The sequence below is a fragment of the Globicephala melas genome, chromosome 14, assembly GCF_963455315.2.
Source record: "Globicephala melas chromosome 14, mGloMel1.2, whole genome shotgun sequence".
NCBI classification, from domain to species: Eukaryota; Metazoa; Chordata; class Mammalia; order Artiodactyla; family Delphinidae; genus Globicephala; species Globicephala melas.
The window spans coordinates 17,528,366-17,554,936 of NC_083327.1; the positions used below are offsets into that span (position 1 = coordinate 17,528,366).

Below are 26,571 nucleotides of genomic sequence, written 5' to 3' on the forward strand. Positions count from 1 at the left end.
TAAATAGAGAATATTCCAGATGCATATATGGGATATTCCAGCAAAATATGGGATGACCTGTAAGTTGTTTTCAATAAAGATCTTGAATTTTACATACATATGCACACCTTTTATACCAATATGCCTAGTGTTTTTTTTTAATAAATATGCCTAGTGTTTTTATTAAACACATCTTGCAGTCTTCTACTGCCATTTTTATTCTATTCACTCATCCATTTTTACCAATGTTGCTATTGTAGTATGGACTATCTTGTACATATGTTACGATCTTCACAAACCTAAATATTGTCTTTAGCAAAACTGGCTTTTAAGGAGTGAATGTTTCTTTGATGGCACCATGACACTGAAAGCAAATACAGATAGAAAATCTAAATTCTGAAAATGAATTTACCTTCACCTTCTGATCCATTATCTCCAGCAACTTTAGCAGAGCCCAAGGAACAAGTGGACCAGGCATTTGAGAACCGCTGTGCTAGCTACTTCCTAGTCAGCCTCTGGGCGTCATTCCCTCAGAGGAATTCCCTGGCTCCCCAGACTGGATGCAATCCCTCTGGTTCCACCTTTCAGTGGATCCCTGTACTTTTCTATGGCAATGCTTCTCACCTTTGCAATGAAATACTTGCTGTGTATAATTATTTGTTTAACGTCTGTCTCCTTCACTGGGCTCTCGGCTTCTGTCCATGAAGGGCAGAACTAGTGTCTAGCTTCTTCACTTCTTTATTTCAGTATAGGGTACCTGACACATGGTAGGTGTCGGATGAATATGGGAATGAATGAATGCATACATGGAAGGAATTTACGTATGTAAAATTGTGTTTGTAAAATTGTGCAGTGTCTGGCACATAGCTGACACGTAATAGTAGCAGTAACTATGACATTTATCAGCATCGTGCAGTGGCCATGGATAAACTAGCTTATGTGAGTTTACGGTACTTAAATCTATTTGATTTTCATTTTAAGGTGAAAATTGACTTGCAAGTAACCATGCCTCACAGCTACCCCTACGCAGCACTGCAGCTATTTGGACGGTCATCCGAACTTGACAGACAACAGCAGCTCCTTCTCAACAAAGGTCTCACTTCTTACATAGGGACTTTTGATCCAGGTGAGCTGTGTGTGTGTGCAGCCATCCAGTGGTTGCAGGACAACAGTGCCTCCTACTTCCTGAACAGGAAGCTCGTGTATGAACCATCTGCACAAGCAAAGCCAGTGAAGAACACATTCCTCCGAATGTGGATCTACAGTCACCATATATATCAGCAGGACCTACGAAAAAAGATTTTGGATATCGGGAAAAGGTTAGATGTGACAGGATTTTGCATGACGGGAAAGCCGGGGATAATCTGTGTGGAAGGCTTCAAAGAGCACTGTGAGGAATTCTGGCACACAATTAGGTATCCCAACTGGAAACACATTTCCTGTAAGCATGCCGAGAGTATCGAAACCGAAGGAAATGGGGAGGACCTGCGCCTTTTCCATTCTTTTGAAGAATTACTTCTTGAGGCCCATGGTGACTATGGCTTAAGGAATGACTATCACATGAATCTGGGCCAGTTCTTAGAATTTCTCAAAAAACACAAAAGTGAGCATGTTTTCCAGATATTATTTGGTATCGAAAGCAAAAGTTCTGACTCCTAGGAAGCTATTAAGAGACCTATGCTTGTAATCTCGCTAAGTTAGTATTTCTGTTAGTAAGACCAAAATAAAAGGACCAGTGGCTGTTAAGCATCATCTGTGGGGAATCCAGCTCCAGCATTTTTCCCTGGAAATGAAACACAGAAGGCTTTTAACTTTATAACAGTGCAATTGTGATGTTACCTCTATGTTCTTGTGTTAACTGAAAGCTATTTAATGGTAAATTAATAAAAACCTGTCTGTCAGTTAAACCAGTGAAGCTAATTTGATTAAAAAGGAGTCCAAAGCCCAGTTTAATGGCAGTAGTCAAATTGCAGCTCCGAACTCATAAATATGAATAACACTTCTCCTTTTTGTGTTGCTAGCATGCAGGTGACACCCCACATTTTTCTAAGTCAAGTTTAAAATCAGAACAAAGAGAGAGCATGTGTTTACCACGTTTCTCACTTTAACTTAAACTCCCTGTTTGGGGTTTTTTCTTTTCATAAAGCCAAATCCTGACTGTAATGGTGGTGACACCACGCCGTGTTGTTACATCAGTTGATTGACAATACTAAGGATCATGTACCAATATTCTTAGTTGGGTTCTTCTCCACAGAACAAGATGTGGTTTCTTGTCCACGCAGCCCCACCAGTAGTGCGCATGGGTCTTCGTCCCTGTGCCAGTTTGCATCGCTCTGTGGGGCAAGGAGTTTGGGAGAGGACCACTGTGATGTCCCTGTACCATCACCTTCCTAGAGAACAAAAGTCAGGCTCTACATTTTGCTGATGTCACTGCCATCTCTTCTGAAACTTTCAAGCTCCACAAGCTTCACCTGCCTGCTTCAAAATGAGAGTTTAATGATAATAGCTCCTATTTAAGTAGCTCTTGCCAAACCTTTTTATTACAAAGCATCTACCCCTCTCCAGGAATTTCTGGAAGTCTCACCTGCAGTAAGGGAGGACATAAGGTCGTGAGCTGCCTCTCTGCAGCTTTCTCTGGTTTCCCACTCTCTCTTTAGCTACTACTGCCCTCTCCCGGGGAGCACCCCACCGACGTCCTGGTCCCCTCAGAACACCAAAGCTGGGTGCTGAAATTTAGCCACATGGAGGGGATGCTTCACTCCCCATCTCATGATGACGTTAGATGCCAAAATTCCTGCGTGTGCTGGTGGCATTTACAGAATCTTTGATGAAACCGTCCATTCCGGTGTCTGCTTTTAGTCTGTGTCTAGGATGCAGACACATGTCCGGGCAGGGCCAGGACGTGACAAACAGCAGACCCTGCACTAAGCTGACTCTCCTAAACGTGAGGCCTGGGAACGGGGTCCACTCTGTCCTTCCCTGCGCTCTTCTTAGCTCATCAGAATGAGTCTCCTGTCACGGCGCAACTCAGACCCTCAAACCAAGGCTCTTGTCCTGGGCCTGCCTTGCCTGCTTATCCACCTTGCCTAGTCACGTTTTAATCCTGGCTTTGCATGTGCCTGGGGCTCAAGCTGGGGCCTCACTTTCCCTAAATACAAAGGGAAGAAATAGGGCTGACATTGCCAAAGACTCATTTCTCAATCTTTGCCAGGACTGAAAACAACATAGTATAGAGTTCAATTTCCCATATAATCTCCCCAAGGCCATAAGAAGTATAATTAGCATTCTCAAGTTTTCAGGCCCTAAACAGATGTAACCCCGTTAACTTTTTTCCCTTTGAACTGAGACAGGAATAGATGCCATCCACCTAATATGTGCCTAAGCCACTCAGAGAGGGTTTTCTATGATTAAATGAGCAAAAGTAGCCACAGAGAGAGAAGTTTAAAGAACATGGAACAAAAATTATTTACATAATTCAAGTGAAGGGAATAAATTCTGGTTTATGAATGCTCTACTGCTTCTGGAGCTCTTTCTGATGATAATTTTTCAGAACCTACTTTGACAGGTCCAATAGGAGCATGCGCCGATGCTTTTTCCTATCAGAAGCACTGATAATAGAAATGTAGGCTTCATAGAAAAAATATATATACACGTAATGATAATTCAAAGCTCGGCTTGTATGTATAGTAGATACACTTCTGGTGTTGTCTGCCTAGCCTGATAGGAGCAGGCACCTCCCCTACCTTCCCCAACACACACACACACACACACACACACACACACACACACACACACACACACACACACACACACACACACACACACACACACACACACACACACACACACACACTTACTCTGGTGAAATGCCCCTTCTCTGGGAGAGGGGGGAGGTGGTCTTGAGCTCTTGCTGCTTGAATCCCTAATGCCACCCTCCTTTCTGGCCTACGGAATGCTCAGTTGGCCAAAACCTCCTTTGGGCTACCTAACATCTGCCCCCTTTTTTCCTTCAAAGTCAGAATCAGTCTCTATTGCTTGTAATTCAAGAACCCTGATGATGTATACATTATATATTTAAATGGTTATTTGGAAACGATGCTCATTATAAATGCTTGTGTCTTTTTTTTTTAACTTAATTAAATCAGTATTTCTTCAAATATGTTCTCTGCTTTTCATTCCTTGTTGGTCTATTATGCTAGGCTAAGGGCTGAGGATACTCGCATAATGGATTGAAGAGTGGGCTGGATGAGCTGATGCACCATAACATAAGGACTTCAAAAACATCCCTATACGAAATCAGAAATACGTTGCCTGTGAGTTTCTATGTATGTCTGCTTACATGCCATCCTTCTGAGAACTTGAGAAGGCTTGGAGGGAGCCTATCTGAGGTCTTCACAGAACCCTCTTGAACAGGACAATTTTCTTTCACTTGCTTTTACCTCAAGCAGCCCAGTAGTAAGTTGAAAGAACAGGTATTTTCTGAAGAAGGTACAGTTTGCTCAAAAATCCTGGTTTTATACAGAATCCTGATTTGCCTCAAAACTCTAAGCCCATTGGATCTCCCTCAAAGGGTCCACATGGTACACCCACTTTCACTGCAACCTGGATTGGCCGGAGCAACTTTTCTTCTGAGCCCAGTTAAATCTAGAAGCATTTGGATCAAGCCATAAATGGGCTTGAGCATCGCACATAAAATTCAAAGAGGCCTGCCAAACACAGGCTCCTCCTTAGTTGTAGGTGGAATAGAGCACACAATTTTTTCTTCACTATGGACAGGATATTCCAACATACACCAAAGACTAGACCACCACAAAGTTGGCTGAGGTGGCAGGATCTTGTGTTTTCCCAGGATTTATCTTCTACCTCTCAGCACGATGTATCTTACCAGGTATCCAGAGAAGCTCGTGACACCTGTGCTCCAGGTCTTATTAGCATGTATCATCATCAATGTGTTAGACCAGCATGATGCCCTGTACAATGGTGAGATGATCGAAGTCTGGTATCAAGAATTACATTCTGGCACACAGAGAGTTAATGGAACATTAAGAGAAGCCAATCTTTTTTTTTTTTTTTTTTTTTTTTTTTTTGCAGCACGCGGGCCTCTCGGCTCTGGACGCGCAGGCTCAGCGGCCATGGCTCACGGGCCCAGCCGCTCCGCAGCATGTGGGATCTTCCTGGACCGGGGCACGAACCCGTGTCCCCTGCATCGGCAGGCGGACTCTCAACCACTGCGCCACCAGGGAAGCCCGAGAAGACAATCTTTGATGTTGCTTATTGATAAACTGACACTACAGGTGCCCTCTCCTTACTTGAATAAAGAAGAAAAAAAAAAGCACAGGCCAAATTAATAGCTACCTACTGATTTGCTCCAAGAAAGAGAACTTGTCTGACAACAGCTACAGTTAGAATCAGCATCTGATTAAATGAATGAACCTAATGCCGTCACTCTTCGAGCCCTATCTTTCTCTTGCACACGCCAAAGATCATTTAAGTCCAGATGTGATAAAAATCATACCCCTGCTTCTTTTAAAGCTTTTGATGGTGGGACTTACCTTGGCAAACCATTTGGTACTCCTTGCCAGAATAACTCTTTTTCTATGTATCATGGATCCAATGTGGGGATGCTGCCATAGACAATGAAGAAATCAATTCTAACTCTTCACTGGGAAGGTAACTGGACAATGGATCCATTCCTATAGCATACACTTCATCCAGTAGATCACAATGGTTTCGGAAGTTTGTATTTGTTCAGACTGTTGCCAGATGATTTCCCAAATGCCTAGTGGTTTCCTTTCTGTAATGCACTGTTACCCTAGTAAGTGGAGCCTCAAAGGAAGATTTGGGAAACATATTTATGATATTACAGAGTTCTTCACCTTAGGGATCTTTCATTTATATCTGTGCATGGCAGTCTGGTGAGGGCCTTGATACTGTGTCTTGGTGGCTCTGGTCAGGCTTTTCCACTGTTACTGTTATACATATCAAGTAGGACTTACACGGGTTGTCCACATTTTGGTCCTAAGCCAAACTGACATTCAGCTGATATGCATTGCTGTGGCTGTATCAGTTGTATACACCGGCATCTATTTTTCTTGATCAAGACCTCTGAGGTCCTAGTTCAATTTTTCAGCATCATTTCAAGCTCTGGGACCCTGTGATTTACTGGCCCCCACCAAAGATTTCTGTAGGCCAAGCTATTCTGATTACACTGGACCTGATCCCTATTATGATAACTGTTTCCACCTTGTCTCCAGTTGTTAATTACTGCAAAGTGCTGCTTTTTAAGCCTCTAGTAGCCCCAAGATTCTGATGTCTCTATTGAAATAAGGAGCCCATTTTTAACTACAGCATTTCCCAGCTTATAGAGAAGTGTCATTAAAATGCTTTTCATGTCCTCCACAAAATATTAGCAAACCAAATTCAATAATACATTAAAAGGATAATACACCATGATCAAGTGGGATTTATTCCAGGGATGCAAGGATGGTTCAACATCAGAAAATCAATCAATGTGATACACCCATATTACCAAATGAAGGATAAAAATCATATCACTTCAATAGATGCAGAAAAATCACTTGACAAAATTCAATATCCATTTATAAAAAGAACTCTCAACAAAGAGGGTATCAAGGAAACATACCTCAACTTAATAAAGGCATACATGACAAGCCCAGAGCTAACATTATATTCAATGGGGAAAACCTGAAAGCTTTTCCTCTAAGATCAGCAACAAGGATGCCCACTTTTGTTATTTTTCTTAACAAAGTATTGGAAGTCCTAGCCAGAGCAATTAGGCAAGAAAAAGAAATAAAAAGGATCCAAAATGGAAAGTAAGAAGTAAAACTGTCTCTATTTACAGATGACATGATATTATATATAGAAAACCCTAAAGACTCCACAAAAAATTTTGTTAGAACAAATTCAGTAAAGTGGCAGGGTACAAAATCAATATACAAATTCTGTTGTATTTCTATACACTAATTAATAATGAACTATCAGAAAGAGAAATCAAGAAAAATAATCCCATTTGCAATTGTATCAAAAAGAGCAAAATACCTAGGAATAAATTTAACCAAAGAGGTGAAAGAACTGTACACTGAAAACAATATAAGACACTGATGAAAGAAACGGAAGAGTCAAATAAATGGAAAGACATTATATGCTCATTAGAAAAATTAACATTGTTAAAATGTTCACACCACTCAAAGCAATCTACAGATTCAGTGCAATCCCTATCAAAATTACAATGGCATTTTTCATAGATATAGAACAAACAATCCTAAAATTTGTACAGCACAACAAAAGACCCTGAATAACCAAAGCAATCTTAAGAACAAAGCTGGAGGCATCACACTTCCTGATTTCAAACTATACTACAAAGCTACAGTAATCAAAATGGTATTGGAATAAAACCAGACACATAAATCAATGGAACAGAACAAGCGAGCCCAGAAATAAACCCACACATATATATTGTTTAATTTATGACAAAGGAGCCAAGAATATACAATGGCAAAAGGACAGTTTCCTCAATAAATGGTGTTAGGAAAACTGGGCAGTCGCATGCACAAGAAGAAACTAGACCACTATCTTACATCATACACAAAAATGAACTTAAAATGGATTAAAGATTTGAATGAAAGACCTGAAACCATGAAACTAGAAGAAAACTGGTGGTACGCTCTTTGACATCAATTCTGGTGATGATTTTTTGGGTTTGACACCAAAAGTAGAGGCAACAAAAGTAAAAATAAAAAAGTGGGACTACAACAAACTAAAAAGCTCCTGCACAGCAAAGAAAACCATCAACAAATGAAAAGGCAACCTACTGAATGGAAGAAAATATTTGCAAGTCACATATCTGATAAGGGGCTAATTAATATCCAAAATATATAAAGAACTCATCAACTCATTAGCAAAAAAAAATCTGATTTTAAAATAGGCAGAGGATTTGAATACACATTTTTCCAAAGAAGACATACAGAGGCTAATATGTACATGAAAAGACGCTCAACATCACTAATCACCAGGGAAATGCAAACCAAAACCATAACACATGTTAGAATGTCTATAATCAAAAATACAAGAAATAACAAATGTTGGTGAGGATGTGGAGAAAAGGGAACTTTGTGCACTGCTAGTGGGAATGCAAACTGGTGCAACCACTATGGAAACAGTACGGAGGTTCCTAAAATATTAAAAAGAGAACCACCAAATGATCCAGCAATCCCACTTCTGGGTATTTGAAGAAAATAAAAACCAATTTGAAAAGATATATACAGCCCTACTGCAGCAATATGTACTATACCCAAGACATGTAAACAACGTTAAGTGTCCACTGGCAGATGAGTGGATAAAGAAAACACACACACACACACACACACAAGCTATAAAAGAGAATAAAATCTTACCATTTCCAACAACATGGATGGACCTCAGGGGCATTATGCTAAGTGAAATAAGTCAGATAGAGAAAGATAAATACCATATGATCTCACTTATATATGGAATCTAAAACAAAACAAAACACAAACAAGGTCATAGATACAGAGAATAGATTGGTCGTTGCCAGAGGTGGGGGATGGAGGGGTGGACAAAATGGGTGAAGGGGGTCAAAAGGTATGAATTTTCAGTTATAAAATAAGTCATGGGAATATAACGTACAGCATAGTGACTATAATTAATAACACCGTACTGCACATTTGAAAGATGCTAAGAGAGTAAATCTTAAAATTTCTTATCACAAGAAAAAAAACTTTTGTAACTAGGTATGGTGATTTACTGTGGTGATCATTTTGCAGTATATACAAACATTATTACCTTGTACACCTGAAACTAATATAGTGTTATATGTTAATTACACCTCAATTTAAAAAATGCTTTTCATTGATGCTACTAATCCCTTCACCAATCTATTTCTCAAGGTCTTGCTGAAAGGAGGTTCAGCAACAGTTCCTCCTGGGAGACTTAGGAGATCATTAGGGTTAGGGTGGTCAGACTGCACATGACAACACCACTCCCATATTCCCAACTTTGTAAATCTTTGAATACCTTTATGTTATCTCAAGGAATGTTTGCATTCTCAATTTCATTTAATGTGTGTCATTATCAAGTCTGCATTTCAGTCAACTAACTGAACCAACAAGCAGAATCATTTTCAGCTGCTCAAGGCAGCACATTAGATGCAGGATCTGTGGCAAGTGCACCCCCATCAGTCAAGTCTGCCCAATCCCAAATTACACTTTTCCATCCTTGGTACAACATTTTCAGAATTCCATATGTTTTCCTCAGATGTTGCCAATGTAAATGAGCAAAGTCTAGACTTGTTTTGGTGGGAGTCTTCTCCTCCTGGGTTTGCCCTCTTAATTGTACCCACCACAGCTCCTCTCCATGCTGGTCTCTGCTATGATGCCTACAGAGATCATGAGATGGCATCTGGGAGGAGATGGAGTGAGGTCATTACCGGATCTTCACCTAAGGCATTAACGGCCTCTTTAGGCAGGAAGAGCTCCCGTTTTGATGAGCAAGGAAGGATTTGCCAACTGTGCTGGTTTGCCTGGGGATGAGGGGTTTCCTGGGACACAGGACTGTCAGAACTCAAGACTAGTTTAGGGTATCACAAGTCCTCCAAATCTCCCTACCCATAGATCCCCATTTCAAATCAACATCCTCCTGTTTCCTGGTCAATACTCTTCACTTTCACATGAGAGTCCTGGTGAGGCTGTGAATACAATTCCTGTTAAAATCTGGCAACCAGCAGGATGAAGTATGACCTTGGGTTTCTGTTATTTCAGCCTTATAGCGAGTAAGGGAGAAGAGACTCTTTTAGCAAAAACAGAGGCATTTTTTCTAGTGTTTATATGGTGCCTTGAGCTGAGAATTTAAGCCTTTGAACTTAAACTATCTCTTTCTTTATGAATCCATCTCTGTAGAAGCAACCAACCTATTCCACAGTTCTGGATTTCCTCACTTTATACTGTTATACGGCAGCACCCACTTATCAGCCAAAACCTTCCTAACCTTAGATAATGCAACACATCCAGTTTTTACTTCTTGTTTGTGTTTTGGGGGTCCCAAAGATTTTGCTACATTAATTTTTATTAACTTTACATTTTTACCATTCGTATTTAGGTCTTTAATCCATCTAAAGTCTTCCTTTTTATATAGGATGAGGTGGTAGGTCCATGAGGTAGGTAGCTGTCCCAATCCTGTTACTGAACACTCTATTCTTTATGCGTTGAATTTTGTGCTAACTCTGTAACTAATATATTCAGGGGGTCTGTCTGTGAGCTGTGCTATTCCATTGTTCTATATGTTCTCATGACTTTGATGTATATGCAAATATCTTTGATGTAAATGTGAAAAAGCTGGAGGCTTAGTATGAACAAAATGATGTAAAAGTGTCTCAATACTTTTTATAATATTCTGGATATGTTGGTTTAAATAAAATATATTAAAATGAATTCCACCTGTTTCTTCTTTTTATGAGGCCACAGGACAGGAATTACTCATGTGACTCTTTGTTTTTTTCTATTCGACAGTGCTGTTCTAACTGTACTCTAGTGAATAGAGAACAGACTATTGAGAAAGGTAAACATGGATTTAGAGCCCTCCTCCTTCACTTATGAGCTCTGTGGACTTGGCACATTACTTAAACTATCGACTTCCTAAGGGAATTGTGGGGACTACATTAAATAGGATAAGGTATATAGACTACCTGGTACCTGGTTAAGTAATCATCCAATGTTTGTTTCATTACCTTTCTCTGAGGACAAGGAAGTAGCTCATTCATAACAGTATACAGCAAATATGACTACACATATATTAAATGAATGAATTTCATAGTGAAATTAGCTACTGAAATATTTTTAAAATTCCAAATTCCCTATCATATGACTGCCAAGACCCAGCATTGTCATTTTTAAGTATAACAATATTTTAAGAAAAAAAGACAATTATTTTATAATTTTATTCATTCACTGTTTCTATGCTTTAATAAATCTTTGCATAAGTAAATACATTTAGTTAGAGCTACAAGACAACACGGAAACTAGACGAGAAATAGGCATTCCGGATCTTTTCAAAATAACTATATTGAGGAAACTCTTGACTAAACGTTACCTTCAGAAATACCCCTACCTCTTCTACTGACACCTAAAACAACTTGTATAACCTTCAACTTTTAATGAAATCACGTACTACTATAGTTTACCTAGAACATCTTCTTACACTCTTTAAAAGAATTACTTCAAAAACAAAAAAGTCTCCATATAATTCTATAAATAAATAGTAAACGTTACTGGCACCTGAGCTTAAGAATTTACAGTTGTTTCCATTGGTTCAGTTATTAACTTCAAAAGTAAAACCTGAAATTAACGTTCATTTCTGGGCTGTAACTACTGATAGTAATTAGAATATTTTAATATCTGATGTAAAGATAATTTCTGATATTGGGGAAGTGGTTACAAAACTTTCTTCAAACCCAGAGGAAAGTGAGTTTGCTTCAACACAATGAACTCTTAATTACCTGAGCTAATCAAGGGGAGTTTAGGCCAGGTCACTCAGTTGGGAACTCAGCTTGCCTTGACTCTGGGGATGTTTGTCTGAAGACGTCAACTCCACAGGCAGCCCTTTCTCAAGGAGCTCACCCACTCTTCTCAGCTCTGCCCACTTCTCAGGCTGTGCTCGGCTGAAGGCACCAACCTCAGGATAGGGCCATGGTCCACAAAGGCCCAGCAGCAATGGTGTGGAGCTGAGATAGGGCACTTGGTCAGGGGGAAAGAAAAGTGCTTTTACGAAGGGATTTCTGACTGAGGACCAAGGTGATGAGGAGATGGAACAATGTCGAAAGAACATTAAAATCTAAGGCTGCACAAGGCATTGTAAACAGCAGTGGTCTTTCTTAGAAATGTTAGAATTCGGCTGAACAAAAAGAACAGATATAATCTAGGATTGGAATAAAAATATCTGAGGAGTTGTTTTTCTCTAGGCAACAGAGTAAGTGTTGTTTCCGTTTTTAGCAAAAGTTCGTCTATGCCTAAAATTCATTTCGATCTTTTTTTTACAAAGTAGATTTTTAATAAAATGAACAACAAAAGCATTATGGGTTTTAATACTGATATCAATTTATTACTAATTTTAGTCTTCCCCTTAGCTCCCTATATAAAAATGATGGGTTTCTCAGTAGTAGTTACAATAGCTTTTAAACAGAACTTGGGCAAAATAATTAAGATAGAAACCATAAATAACCATAAAGTAAATGAAGCAAAATTGTCTAGTGAGATGTTTACCCTAAAGTATATTAATATTCGTCCACAAATTTTTAGATTGTTAAAGTAAAATTATCTTACTCTAGTGTATTATGAATCATTATAAAAGATTCCAATCTTTGAAAATTATGAAAGACTTCAAGATCTCATCAATGGAGTTAGAAATATCAGCTATTAAGCTACTAGTCAAGTTTGGTCTGTATTTTCTGGGCCTCTTCAGGCCAGGAATAACAATCGGGTAGAATCTGCTCATAATCAGTGCTATACATCTGAGAGTAGACAAATGCTTCCTTGTTTTGGGGTTCAGGATAAACTGTGGCTGTCTTTTCTTGGTATGCATCTTTCACAATCTAGAAATAAGAAAAGAATATTAATTATTTTAATGGATAGAGATGATGATGAGCACATGTCAGAAATTTTTTATCTGTTTCAGCAACAGATGAATGGATAAAGAAGGTGTGGTACATATATATATAATGGAATACTATAAAAAAGAACAAAATAATGCCATTTTCAGCAACGTGGATGGACCTAGAGATGATCATACTAAGTGAAGTAAGTCAGAAAGAGAAAGACAAATACCATATGATATCACTTATATGTGGAATCTAAAATATGACACAAATGAACTTATCTACAAAACAGAAACAGAATCATGGACATAGAGAACAGACTTGTGGTTGCCAAGGGAGAATGAGGGGCCAGGGAGAGACGGACTGGGATTAGCAGATGCAAACTATTATATATAGAATGGATAAACAACAAGGTCGTACGGTATAGCACAGAGAACTACATTCAGCATCCTATGATAAATCAAAATGGAAGAGTATTAAAAAAAAAAAAAAAAAAGAATGTGGGGGCTTCCCTGGTGGCGCAGTGGTTGAGAGTCCGCCTGCCGATGCAGGGGACATGGGTTCATGCCCCAGTCCGGGAAGATCCCACATGCCGCGGAGCGGCTGGGCCTGTGAGCCATGGCCGCTGAGCCTGCATGTCCGGCGTCTGTGCTCCGCAGTGGGAGAGGCCACAACAGTGAGAGGCCCGCATACCACAAAAAAAAACCCAAAACAGAATGTGTGTGTGTGTGTGTGTGTGTGTGTGTGTGTATGTTTAACTGAATCACTTTGCTATACAGCAGAAATTAACACTGTAAATCAACTATACCTCAATTTAAAAAAAAGAATTTTTTATGTATCAAAAAATTAAGTTCTAATTTATATCTTGTCTGTTTCCAAAAAATTAAGTGTATTATAATAGAACACATAATCACAAAGAAGATATAAAGTGAAAATGCAATTATAAATCATGTAACAAGAGTAGACTACGGTATCAGCAAGAAAGGAAAGTGTGAATAGTACAGATTTACTCATGGGTGATCCTACCAGAATTTCTCAGATAAGTCAGTCTTAACAGCCTTGAAATGACTTGACTGATAATTAACTGAACTAAATACCTTAAAATCCCTGCTAAGTTTGAACTCAGATACCCTGCAGTTTCAGCAATCCCGATTCCGACCATGGCCTCCTACACAACCTCTTTCTCTATCGCAGGGTCTCCCGATTCTAATCAGCGGGGCTCTGGAGCCAGTCTCCGTGATCTGTGCCTTGCTGCTATCATGGAACCTTGTCTCCACGTCTTTGTGGGGAATCCTCAGTGCTGGCTTTCTCCTTTCAGAGCTGTCTCCTGCCATGTCATTCTTTTCCTAAACTTACTTGGGTCCAAGTGGTTGCACATTATGCTTTTACCCTTTAAAAATCAAAAACGAACTAGAACAACTTTGTCTCAAGTCAATTTCCCCGAAGTCCATTTCAAACCTTCCCCTCCTCACGTCTCCATTTGACTCTCATCACTCTGCTGAGAAAATTCCAACTGATCAAAGAGAATGATCTCAATTTCTCTTTTCCTCAACTCGAAGTGTCTCCTCTGTATCTTCAAACATTCTCCTCCCCTGCTTTCTTTGAGAAGAATGGATTCTCCCTGTTGTCAAAATTAATCACTCCATATGTGCTCTTTCATTCACTCCAGTCTTTAAGAAAGCAATCATTAAGGAGCTACTCGTATGACAGACTTATTTGAATAAGCGTGATCTTGAAGAATATCAGAATGGTGAAGTATCTCTTCTCAATGTAAAATTATGCGTTTATGAAAAAATTAAAGTTATAAAGAGTGTGCTGTACCGTGGAAAAATGTTTATGAAAAAAGCATGATCAGAAGTACGTGAATATACCCTTACACGTTATTACAACAGTGTTAGCAAAGAAAGCAAACACGAAAACAGACTGCAAGCAAACACACACGCCAAAATGAAGACAATGCTTGTTTCAGAAAGGCAGAATGTCAGGTATTTTCCTCTCTTCTATGTTTCAGAGTGCCTATGATGTGGTATTACTATGTTTTTAACAGATATTCTTTTTTTTTTTTTTTTTTTTTTTTTTTTGCGGTACGCGGGCCTCCCACTGCTGTGGCCCCTCCTTTTGCGGAGCACCGGCTCCGGACGCGCAGGCTCAGCGGCCATGGCTCACGGGCCCAGCCGCTCCGCGGCATGTGGGATCTTCCCGGACCGGGGCACGAACCTGTGTCCCTTGCATCAGCAGGCGGACTCTCAACCACTGCGCCACCAGGGAAGCCCTAACAGATATTCTTGAGTTACAATTCACTGACCACAAAATTCAACAGTTTTAACATATAATCCAATTATTTCCTTTAAAAAAAAATTTTTAATCCAATTATTTCTATAAATTCAGAGTTGGGCAACTGTTACCACATCCAGTTTCAGAACATTTCCATCACCCCCAGAAGTCCCCCTGTGCCTCTTTTGCAAAGGCTGTATCACTTTTATAATAAAATGTTCTGTTTCATTCCTGACACAGACTCTGCGGAAATCCATTCGTCTTTCTGCTCCCAGGACACACTGTATTAATGATGCACTCTCTCAGTGAAATCTTCACTCTCCCCTTCTCGTCAACGCCGGACGCTCTGGAAGACGAGAGCTTCACCTGTTACCACGTGTAGATCACCTTTATATCCAGCCTCTCTTTAAGTTTCAGTCATCACCGTCTACTTGTTAGAATTGTACATTTGAACGTATTGGGTTGGCCAAAAAGTTCGTTCGGGTTTTTCTGTAAGACGTTACAAAAAACCACAACGAACCTTTTGGCCAACCCGCTGCCATGGCTACCACAAACCTGCAGTCTACTTATATCACCTTCCTTCCTGAAGCTGATTCTTTGTCCAGGTTTCCCAATTTCTGTTTATCCACTCAGCGTTCGTTCCTCTTTCTAGGTGTAACATCTGAGTTTTTCATACTCTCCTGCTGTCCCTCGTCTTCTTAGTTACCCCTCTGATCATATGCTAGTCCTTTTCATTGAACCCTTCAAAATGAACTTAAAGGGATAATGTGATGTTCAGTGTATTAATAATTCAAACTAGTTTAAAACTAGTAGATACAAATTAGGAGAAAACATAAGCATACTCTTTCCTAAATAGATAACCAAGCAGATTATGTGAAGTTTTTTTTTTTGAAGGATTACTTGGTTTTTGAAGCATCTACCCTGAATCAACAAAATAAATCATGACATATGAAATCTAAATAGTGTTGTTCTGATAAACTTGCCAATAGCTTTGGTTTCCAGCCAGGAGCAAATGTGCCTCCAAGGGGACATTTGGCAATGTCTGGAGACATTTTCGGTTGTCACACCTGTTGCAGAGGCTACTGGCATCTGGTGCATAAGGGCCAGGGATGCTGCTAAACGTCCGACAATGCCCAAGACAGCCCCCGTGACAAAGAGTAACCCAGACCCATGTGCGTAGCGCTGAGGTTGAGAAACCCTAGTTTCAACATATGACGACTACTGTGGGCTGAAATACGTCACCTGAAAATGTTGACGCCTTAAACCTCTAGTACCTCAGAGTGGGGCTGTATTTGGAGACAGGACCTCTAAACAGATAATTAAGTTAAAATGACGCTATTCCGCTGGGCTCTAACCTAAGTTGACTGGTGTTCTTATAAGAACGGAAAACTTGGACACACAAAGAGACCCCAGGGATGTGCAAACAGAGGAAAGGCCACACGAGGACCCAGCAAGGAGGTGGTCATCGGCAAGCCAGGGAGAGGTCTCCGAAGAAACCAGACCCACCAACCCCTTCGTCTTAGATCTCTAGCCTCCGGGAGGAAATAAATGTCTGTCATCTGAGTCACCCAGCTTGTGGCGGTCTGTTACGGCAGCCCTGGTAAATGAACACGACTAGCCTGCAAAAGGAGTCGGTTTCTCTCTCGTCTTAGTTGTAGAAAATGTAGCTGCTTCTCGGCTAGTTCCTTGAAGAGCTCACCCGCCACGCCAGCCAGCTGTGAGTTCTCTGTTGTCACTGTTTCGCTTTCTGCCCAGTATAATCAAGTGTGATTTTCAAGGTGCCACACATCCACAGAGACATGGATAAGGCAGGTGGTTCAAGGTCTGTCACTCTACCATACGTGCAATACTGTGGTGACTATCTCAGTGTCATATGGAAGATACCAACCAAAAAAAGGCCAAGTGGAGGAAGCTTAGCTGAAATGAAACCATGATGAATTATCTGAATTATGGGAGAGAAAAAGGATGGGGAAATTAATGATTCAACCTATCTCTAAGGATCAAACAGAGTTCCTAAGCTCTGCCGAAGCACCAGGCCTCATTTCTCTGACTTCTGACATAATAAGTTGATACAGATATTTCAAGGAAGTGGATTTTTAATACCTAAACATGCACATTCAGCCATAGGTGGAAGGGAAAATAATGAGACTTCAACAAGAGTGGTTTTACCTTTTCTGCAATTTTCAGAGAAACATCTCTAATGGTGTCCAAAGGAGGATAAAGCCGGCCCTCTTCCAAGTGTTTATCTGATACTTGCTGAGCTATAACCTTAAAAAAAAAAAAAGAAAGACAAAAAAATACTTCATAACATAGAATGTGGTAGTTGTGAGGATAATGGTGAATGGTGGTGGATAAAAGCAGATCCCATTAACGCCTTCATCCAATTGCATCTCTCCCTTTCTCAGTGGAAAAACTGAGCTCAGAGAGGTTTGGTGACTGGTGGCGGAAGACAAATAGTGAAAAAGATGGGGATGAGTGTCTGGGTTCCCTCTTAACCCAGTTCCTTTTCTACTGTACCATGAATTGCTGGTGGCTTTCTTGTTTGATGCACTAGAGGGACGGGGGAAGAAGGGTAAGAAAGGCAGAGGAGGATGAGAAAAGTGATGGAAAAGGACCCTGAAAACAGAGGAGGAGAGGCTGGCCAGGCCTTGCTCCCAGCTCACATACTCTTGCACGGGAGGTAGAGCAGGAGGCCGAGAGAGCTATTTCCGACTCACATGGCAGAGCAGGATACAGACTCTGGATTATCCAAATCGCCTAAGTAGCCTCAGCCTTTGCTGTCCCCAAACCAGTCCCTATTTCTAAAGGAAACAGTGTAGACATGAAAATGGGCTACAAGGGTAGATCTTATGTTAAGTATTCTTATCACATACACATTCATAATAATAACAAAGAGGGTGGGAAAAAACTTCTGGAGGTGGGCTTCCCTGGCGGCGCAGTGGTTGAGAGTCCGCCTGCTGATGCAGGGGACACGGGTTCGTGCCCCGGTCCGGGAAGGTCCCACATGCCGCGGAGCAGCTTGGCCCATGAGCCACGGCCGCTGAGCCTGCGCGTCCGGAGCCTGTGCTCCGTAACGGGAGAGGCCACAAAGTGAGAGGCCCTCATACCACAAAAACAAACAAACAAACAAAAAACTTCTGGAGGTGATAGATTTGTGTATGGCATGGATTGTGGTGATGGTTTCAAAGGTGTATACTTACTTATCTCTAAATTCATCAAGTTGTAAGATATATAGCTTTTTGTTATGTCAATCACACCTCAATAAAGTAGCTTAAAAACATGAGGCAAATTGACATTATGTGCTTCCTGATGTGATTCACTGAGAAGGATTCAATTATTAGGCAAACCTAAACCAAACCCTCTAACCATACAACTTAAATCATGAGGAACATTGTAAAAAACAACTGGCCTGTACTCTTCAAAATGTCATTGCCATAAAAGAAACAGAAAGGCTGAAATGCTCTTGCAGATGAAAAGAGTAATCTAGAGGCTATAAAGGTCTTTTTTATGGATAACTGGCAAATTTGAATTTGGATTATACGTTAGATAATAATATTATATCAACGTTAAAGTTACCTGGGTTTTCAGTTATCCAGTGACTTACATGAATCAGTTTCCTCCAGACGCTGCTGTCAGTGGGGATCTCTCTAGTGCTCTCTGGGCAGATAGCAGAAAGGGTGGGGGCAAGGAGAATGAGAGAACACAGAGCAGGTGACTTAGGAGGAGGGTGTGAGGGTAGGAGGCCCAGGTTTGCCTCCCAGATGTGAACAGGAGGGAGGAGACTGTTCCAGGCTGCTGCACAGACCACGCAGGGCCAGCAGGGCTGTCCCCAGGGAGCATCAGAGGTCCCAGAGACTGTCCAGAGGACCGAGAAATCCAAAAATCTCTTTGTGATATAAAAATGTGCAGGAATAGTCTTTGAGATTGGTGCCAATCCATGAGATTACTAGTTCCGTAAGAGATCCAATTAGTACTTTGACAATAACCCTAACAGTTACTAGATTTGGGGTGGGCAAACAAAACATTCACCTAGATCTCCTACATGCTACTTTTGTTAACTACAAAATATAATCTAGACAAGAACCTTCTTCTTTTTGCCCCTTCTAGAGGTGTGTCTGTGGTGTTGTATTTATTCTCACTAATAAATACTACTGACTGCTAGTTCTATTTAATTCAATAAGTATTTACTCAGTTTCTGCTACGTGCTTTAATATTGCACTAGTGCTACTGGTGTTTTGAAAGAAGTATATGGGAGACCTTCTGTCTTCAGAGAAGATAACATACAATTTAAATATAAGGCAAGACTTGATTGTTCAATACGTGAAACTCTCGAGAGCATAATACAGCTAGGAATCAAATGAAGTGTTTGCTAAAGACAGCCATGGCTAAGGAGAAAGATCAAAATGAGTCAGAGAGGCCCCAAAAGGACCCAAGGACGAGGTGGGACTTAAGCCGTGACCTGAAGATAGGCTTAGACAGGTGGAGAATGAGTCTCGGAGTTTTCCAGGCAGGATGGTACATCGGACAGTTACATGGGTGTGCACATGCCTGGTGTGTTTAAAGGCTTTGGGTTGAGGGAGGATAAAAAGAACATCAGGCTTCTAAGCTTCAGTGCCGCTTAGAAAGGGTGTCACGAACAGAAATGCGGATATTGAGGGCAAGGGGAGAGAAGAAATGGCTTTCCACATCGTATTTAAGGAAATAGGGCATTTTGGTGGAAATACCCATCAGGTCACTGGAGATGTGGTGAAAGATAAGAATAGGGATATACAGACTTGGCCCCTTTTAGAATGATGATAATGGAAATAAGAGAATGTGTGAGATCTGTGAAAGTAGACTTTAAAAGGAAAGAGAAAAGTGAGGGCAAAAAACTGAATACTAGGAAGAAGCTTAGTTGAAAGGAACTTGAGGGACTTCCCTGGAGGTCCAGTGGTTAAGACTTCGCCTTCCAATGCAGAGGTACGGGTTCGATCCCTGGTCAGGGAGCTGGGATCCCATGTGCCTTGCAAAACATAGAACAGAAGCACTGTTGTGACAGGTTCAATAGACTTTTTTTTGCGGAACGCGGGCCTCTCACTGCTGTGGCCTCTCCCGTTGCGGAGCACAGGCTCCGGACACGCAGGCTCAGCGGCCATGGCTCACGGGCCCAGCCGCTCCGCGGCATGTGGGATCCTCCTGGACCGGGGCACGAACCCATGTCCCCTGTATCGGCAGGCGGAGTCTCAACCACTGCGCCACCAGGGAAGCCCTCAATAAAGACTTTAAAAAAAATTGTCCGCATCAAAAAAATCTTAAAAAAAAAGGGGGGGGGACTTGAAAGGATGACAAAGAAAACAATGAGGTGGCATGAAAAACAGGAAAGCCTAAGAGGGGAACAGTGGAAAGGCCAAGATTCAGCCGGAGAGATAGCTGGCTATGATAAGAATAACACCAGTAACCTCACCACATCTTATTGTTTTCCTTCAGAGGTGTTTGAGAGTAATTATTACTTTCCCTGGGTAGATTTACTGGAAAGACTTTTTTTTTTCATGAAATTTGTCACTAGAGGGTGCTGGAGTTATTTAGGAAAGAAAACACTGGCTACCAGGAGTAAAAAGATCATCTCTCTTCTTCTGATGTGTCTGCTATAAAAGACAATGACTACATTTCCCTTAATGTAAGAACAACTTTGAAAAGCCCTCCTAAGTAATTAGACATGATTTCTTGAGTCAAAGAAGCTCTAAGGGCTTCCCTGGTGGCGCAGTGGTTTAGAGTCCACCTGCCGATGCAGGGGACGTGGGTTTGTGCCCCGGTCCAGGAAGATCCCACATGCCGCGGAGCGGCTGGGCCCGTGAGCCATGGCCACTGAGCCTGTGCTCCGCAGCGGGAGAGGCCACAACAGTGAGAGGCCCGCGTACCGCAAAAAAAAAAAAAAAAAAAAAAAGAAGCTCTAAGACACCAGCCGTCGTGCTTTTAATGCAGTGAAGAAAAAGAAAGGAGAATTAGAGCTGGCCGACCTCTGTTCTCACAGAATGACACCAAGGCGCGAAAACCCGGGTTTAGGCTACTTGAGATCACACCAATAACATAAAAATCTTTCACAACGCAAAGAATAGTCTGTTTGCAAGATGAAAATATGTGAACATTAATCAGGCTTTACTTGGTTGGGTTTAGTTAGCGTGGTTTCATTTCAAGAGAAGAAATTCACTCCAATTTCTCCTTCATGAATTGCATCCTCCTCAGACGTATCAACCAGGTGAACATTCTGATTACCCACAGCTCATGATTTTACAAATATCGGTCCAACCACTGTATCATCCCCCTGAGGTTTGCGAGGCAAGGGGAACTGATGGGAGCCTTAGGTTCAGAGTACGTCTTGTGCCTTTGTGGCTGACCTAAGAGTTTTGTGTCTTTTCCCAGCATCTATGAATCTGTGGCAGGCTGACTTGTTAGCCTGCAAGTAAGGTGAAATTTCAGACCCTTCACAGTTCTTAAACAGTAGCTTAATAGAGCATCCCTACCGGCTCTGCTCTGTGCTGTTCTGTGAATCCTTCCTGAAGGCCCACAGAAGAGCCCACTTCCGTCCTTTTAATGACTTTACAAACACCGAATTCTCTGTTTTAATTTCTTCTCTGCTTGAAGTGCTAGAGTGGTTTCTGTATTCTACACTGCACCCTGAATAATAAACACTTCACCATACCAAATCAGACTGTCATTTTTTTTCCATAATGCTTATATTAGTACAGTACTACAAAGATTATTAGATAGATATGTAGATAGGTAGATATTGGAGGTATGTTCTTTTTGTTAACTTTTTATTGTATATTAGAGTACAGTTGATTAACAATGTTGTGTTAGTTTCAGGTGCACAAAAAAGTGATTCAGCTATACATATACATGTATCTATTCTTTTTCAAATTCTTTTCCCAGTTAGGTCGTTACAGAATATTGAGTAGAGTTTCCTGTGCTATACAGTAGGTCCTTGTTGGTTATCCATTTTAAATATAGCAGTGTGTACATGTCAATCCCAAACTCCCTAACTATCCCTCCCCCTACCCTTCCCCCCAGTAACCATAAGTTCGTTCTCTAACAAACTGTCATCTTAAATCTTCAAAATGCCATCATCGGGAATTCCCTGGCAGTCCAGTGGTTAGGATTCGGTGCTTTCACTGCTGGGGCCCAGGTTCAACCCCTGGTTGGGGAACTAAGATCCCGCAAGCCACACAGCATGGCCAAAAAAAAAAAAAAAAAAAAGCCATCGTCTAGGTAGGTAGGTTCTCCATGGAGAAATATTTACCACTTCCTCCATAATTTGGAAACAAAATTTTTATTGTCTCATTACTGTCACAGAACGTAATCGAAAGTGTAAAGATTTAAAAAAAAGGTTTCTTTTCTCATACCCTGTTGATGGGAATGTAAATTGGTGCAGCCACTGTGGAAAACAGTATGGCGGTTCCTCAGAAAACGAAAAGTAGAACTACCATATGACCCAGCAATTCCACTCCTGGGTATATATCCAGACAAAACTATAATTTGAAAAGATCCTTGCACCCCTATGTTCATAGCAGCATCATTTACAATTGCCAAGATATGGAAGCAACCTAAGTGTCCATTAACAAGTGAATGGATAAATAAGATGTGGTATATACTTATAATGGAATACTACTCAGCCATAAAAAAGAATGAAATTTTGCCATTTGCAGCAACATGGATGGACTTGGAGGGCATTATGCTAAGTGAAATAAGTCAGACAGAGAAAGACAAATACTGCCTGATGTCACTTATATGTGGACTCTAAAAAGTACAACAAACTAGTGAATATGGCAAAGAAGAAGCAGACTCACAGATATAGAGAACAAACTAGTGGTTACCAGTGGGGAGAGGAAAGGGGGGGGGTAATATAGGGGTAGGGGAGTAAAAGGTACAAACTTTTAGGTATCAAATAAGCTACAAGGACATACTGTACAGCATGGGGAATACAGGCAATATTTTATAATAGCTAGAGATGGAGTATAACCTTTGAAAATTGGGCATCACTATGCTGTACACCTGTAACATATAATATTGTACATCAACTGTACTTCAATTTTTAAAAAGCCCTCTTTTAAGAAATCAGAACACAGTCTTTCTGCTCGCTACTGAAGAACAATCTTTCCTAGTGACTCAGTGTGAAGTTACTACCCATCCCTTACTCTCTACTGGGAAAGATTTGATCTTCTTTGGACTTTACACCTTCTAGAGAGTGAGCTGGGATACTAAATAAATAAAACAGTAGACAACCTACAAGGAGCTGATTTGAGATTTTACAGCCTTGGCGAACACAGAGTATTTTACTATACCTCAGCAATGGTGAGAAAAATCTTATCCGTGATATGCCTCAGTCCACACGCCACCACACCGAGAGCAACTCCAGGAAACACATAGGAATTGTTGCCTTGGCCAGGATATAGGGTCTGTCCACTTGGGAGAGTGACAGGGTCAAAAGGACTGCCACTGGCAAAAATGGCACGACCCTGCAACACAGACACACAACTGTAAAAAGAGGCAGGCTATCTTCAAACAAACGGATCATAAGACAGTAATGCAAGTATTGAGTAGTTAGAAAGAAGTCTGATTTTTCATTGACTTCCTAATAAGTGTGAGCAAGCTATCATGACGCTGGCAGTAAGTTCTGGAGTGAGTGATTATTTCTGTTCTCTATCTGCCTCTCTATTCGTAGGAGAAGCATGCAAAACACAGGAGACCCCAAGACCACCATCCTGTTGTTGGCAGTGGTCCAACCCACGGGCCCATCAACCACCTCTAGACTACAGACTTCCACTTACAGGCTTCTGAAGACAAAAAGGGTAGGTTACTGTTTGAATCTTGGAAAGGATGACATTTTAGGTTACAGTTTAGAGGTCAACAGGCTCCCAATGTAATCACTGGGACAAATATTATATATTTCTGTATTGTAAAAATTATTTGAAAAGTCATATAGGAAAAAAATTCATTAGCACAAATGGGGTTAACAGATAAGAATAAGATTAAATTATCAATAATTGTCTAAAACTGTCTTTATTTTTTTCCTGGTCTTAATATTTCATCATAATATTTTTGAGGAACCTCATGTACTAGAGGCTTTAAGATGGCATGAACTTAGGGCCTGTCAGGTGCTGTATTCCATACTGCCAGTCAAAAGGGAGGCGTCTGTCTGATCTGGGAGGTGATATAGATGGAAGCGTTCAGGCTTCTGAAACAGGGATAGGAAACCCTCAACAAATAAAGCACTACAATCTAAGAAAGGCATTTGAAAAGTCTAAAAAAGCACTAAATCCCCAAAGCATAGTTTAAATGGTAATAGATTGGGTTATAAATTTCATCCCTCTTACCTTGAGTCTAAATCCATTATGATATTAATAATATTAACTTATTCATTTTTAACACATGTCATACTATACCTTTTCCATAAAGGTTAAGTATAACATGATTCAACCTTTTCAGGATATAAAAAGAGGAAAATAGATGAGAAAAAAATAGAAATTCTCATCTAGGTGTTTATCAGACACTGATATGTCTTGCACAAAATTAGGTGTTGTTTTCAGACAAGTGTGATACCTTCAATTCTGCTTTGTTTAGCAGATAAAGTGTTTTGTTACAAGCAAATTTCTAATGTAACTAAATTATCATTTGATATACATATTTGATATATATGTTATTTGATATATATATACGTTTGAAAATTATATTTGAGAAAGAGACCTGCAACATTCTACACACACCTGTTTGCCGCCCTCCTCTCCTTCACTCCGGCCAGTCGCTCCAGCATCATCATATTTTACGGAGGAACGGTATTAAATAAACGACAGACAGCTAAATACCCTCATATATAGAGACTGTTAATATGGAGAAGGAAACCTCTCCATATCATTTTTGGTATAGTTACAGTTTTTCGGAATTCAACGGTCCCTTTGTATTTTTAACCTTTCCTGATGACTCTTCACCTGCGCCTGAAGCAGCAGAGACTCACATCCAGCAACAGCCCCTTTCTTGTTCTGTAATCCTTTGGCTGAACCGATGTTTTCAGCTTCAAAATGACTTTTAATTTTATATATAGCAACATAAGAGCATTAGGCGAAATCATAAGAAAGAGTTTAGGCCATTTATATCAGACACATTTGAACTTAAAAACACAGCTACAGAAATTTGGCTAATTTTGTTTACGTCTATTATAGGTGAATCTATGAAATTTTGAGGCTTTTTGAAATATGCCAAAACAAAATATGTACTTAAACACTTATTTATTATGTGCCTACTCTGTGTAATGCGCTATGCTGAAGTTTTGTTATTGGTTTTTTTTTCTGCTTTAAGGATTTAAGGACTGAGTTACATGAGGCAAATTCCCCAACCTAGAGATGGGATAAAAACTTAAATTACTGAGGATACTGACGCCATCCCAGATAAGAGAAATAAACAATGGAGTCGCTCCTTTGCAAAATTTCATCCACTCTAGTAATAAGCATTTAAGGATACAGTATTAAAGAAGTAGAGCCATCCAGTTTTATTTATGCAGTTTTATTTATGCATTGAGTTAGATTTATGCAGAGTGACATAACTCTGTCTTGTTTATCCTTTCCAGTTCATTTTAGATTTCTTTCCAAAATAAAAGTGTTAGATATATGTGACTCAACTTCTGTTTTGTTGTAATGACATTTTCAAGTCTTTTAAGGAAAAAAAAGGGCCCTTGTCAACATATTGGTCAAATATATATTAATACAAGCACAGTATAAAATAAGTCACTTTTTTTGGAAACAGTGAAGTATTGAAGCTTTGAGGACTCCTATCCCAGTCAGGCTGCATGTCAAAATAATTGCCCAAATGCTCCACCCATGCCATCAAAATCCAAACCCAGGAGGAGTTAGCAAAGCAGAAATAAGACTGTGGTTTTATACTGTGTGCGTCAATGTTTGGGAATAGCTAGTTAAAAGCTATTTTAATCAGTATCTAGGATCAAGCTTTTTCCTTTTTAACTTTTTTTTTTTTTTTTTTTTTTGCGGTACACAGGCCTCTCACTGTTGTGGCCTCTCCCGTTGCGGAGCACAGGCTCCGGACGCGCAGGCTCCGGACGCGCAGGCTCAGCCGCTCCGCAGCATGCGGGATCCTCCCGGACCGGGTCACGAACCCGTGTCCTCTGCATCGGCAGGCAGACTCTCAACCACTGCGCCACCAGAGAAGCCCTCCTTTTTAACTTTTATGTTTAAATCTTAGATACTTCCAAAGCGCTTAAGGAAAATTATCAATAAAACATTACAAAGTTTATTTTGTTTTATTGAAGAACAGGATTTATACAAGATTCTAAAAAAGGATATGGTTCTTATCCTTCATGACCTGTTCACTGTTCTTTCAGTCTTGGTTATAAAATTTTTAAAGGTTAACCGGTAAGCACCTTAGATACCCTGGGCTCCCTTACAAAGAATCACAATTTGACTATTAAAATATCAGTTCCATTTTTGCTTTACCTTGGTCAGTTTATAGCACTGCTCTGCAGTACATTCTGCTTTGCTAGTTGGATTACTCAAAGCAAAAATAATAGGCCGTTCATTGAAGGTTGCCATGTCTTTGAGAATTTGCTCTGAGAATGCACCTCTAATCGCAGCAACTCCTAACGTAGAAACAAGAAACCAGTGAATAGGACTATCATTGGTTAATTAATCCAGTGCCCCCCAAACAATGAG

General features: G+C 40.4%; 2 protein-coding genes across 4 annotated transcripts in view; one reads left to right on the top strand and one right to left on the bottom strand.

Annotated features, from left to right (window-relative positions):
• Positions 1 to 3,706, top strand: part of RWDD2A (RWD domain containing 2A) — a 5,101-nt gene extending 1,395 nt beyond the window's left edge. For both annotated transcript variants that reach the window (XM_030859405.2, XM_070043479.1), the window contains exon 3: positions 961 to 3,706. In XM_030859405.2, the coding sequence (XP_030715265.1) occupies positions 961 to 1,638 (678 nt within the window). In that variant the 3' untranslated portion in view covers positions 1,639 to 3,706. The remainder of the gene's footprint in view (positions 1 to 960) is intronic.
• A 7,220-nt stretch (positions 3,707 to 10,926) lies between these two features.
• The window catches only part of ME1 (malic enzyme 1), a 192,792-nt gene continuing 177,147 nt past the window's right edge, over positions 10,927 to 26,571 (bottom strand). Inside the window, exons 11-14 of one of the 2 annotated variants that reach the window (XM_030859406.3) lie at positions 26,356 to 26,498; positions 23,197 to 23,370; positions 17,048 to 17,146; positions 10,927 to 12,601 (exon numbers count right to left, since the gene is read on the bottom strand). In XM_030859406.3, the coding sequence (XP_030715266.1) occupies positions 12,434 to 12,601; positions 17,048 to 17,146; positions 23,197 to 23,370; positions 26,356 to 26,498 (584 nt within the window). In that variant the 3' untranslated portion in view covers positions 10,927 to 12,433. Of the gene's footprint in view, positions 12,602 to 17,047; positions 17,147 to 17,181; positions 19,881 to 23,196; positions 23,371 to 26,355; positions 26,499 to 26,571 lie in introns of those variants that run through there. The other variant, XM_060283299.2, reaches the window with a different exon arrangement.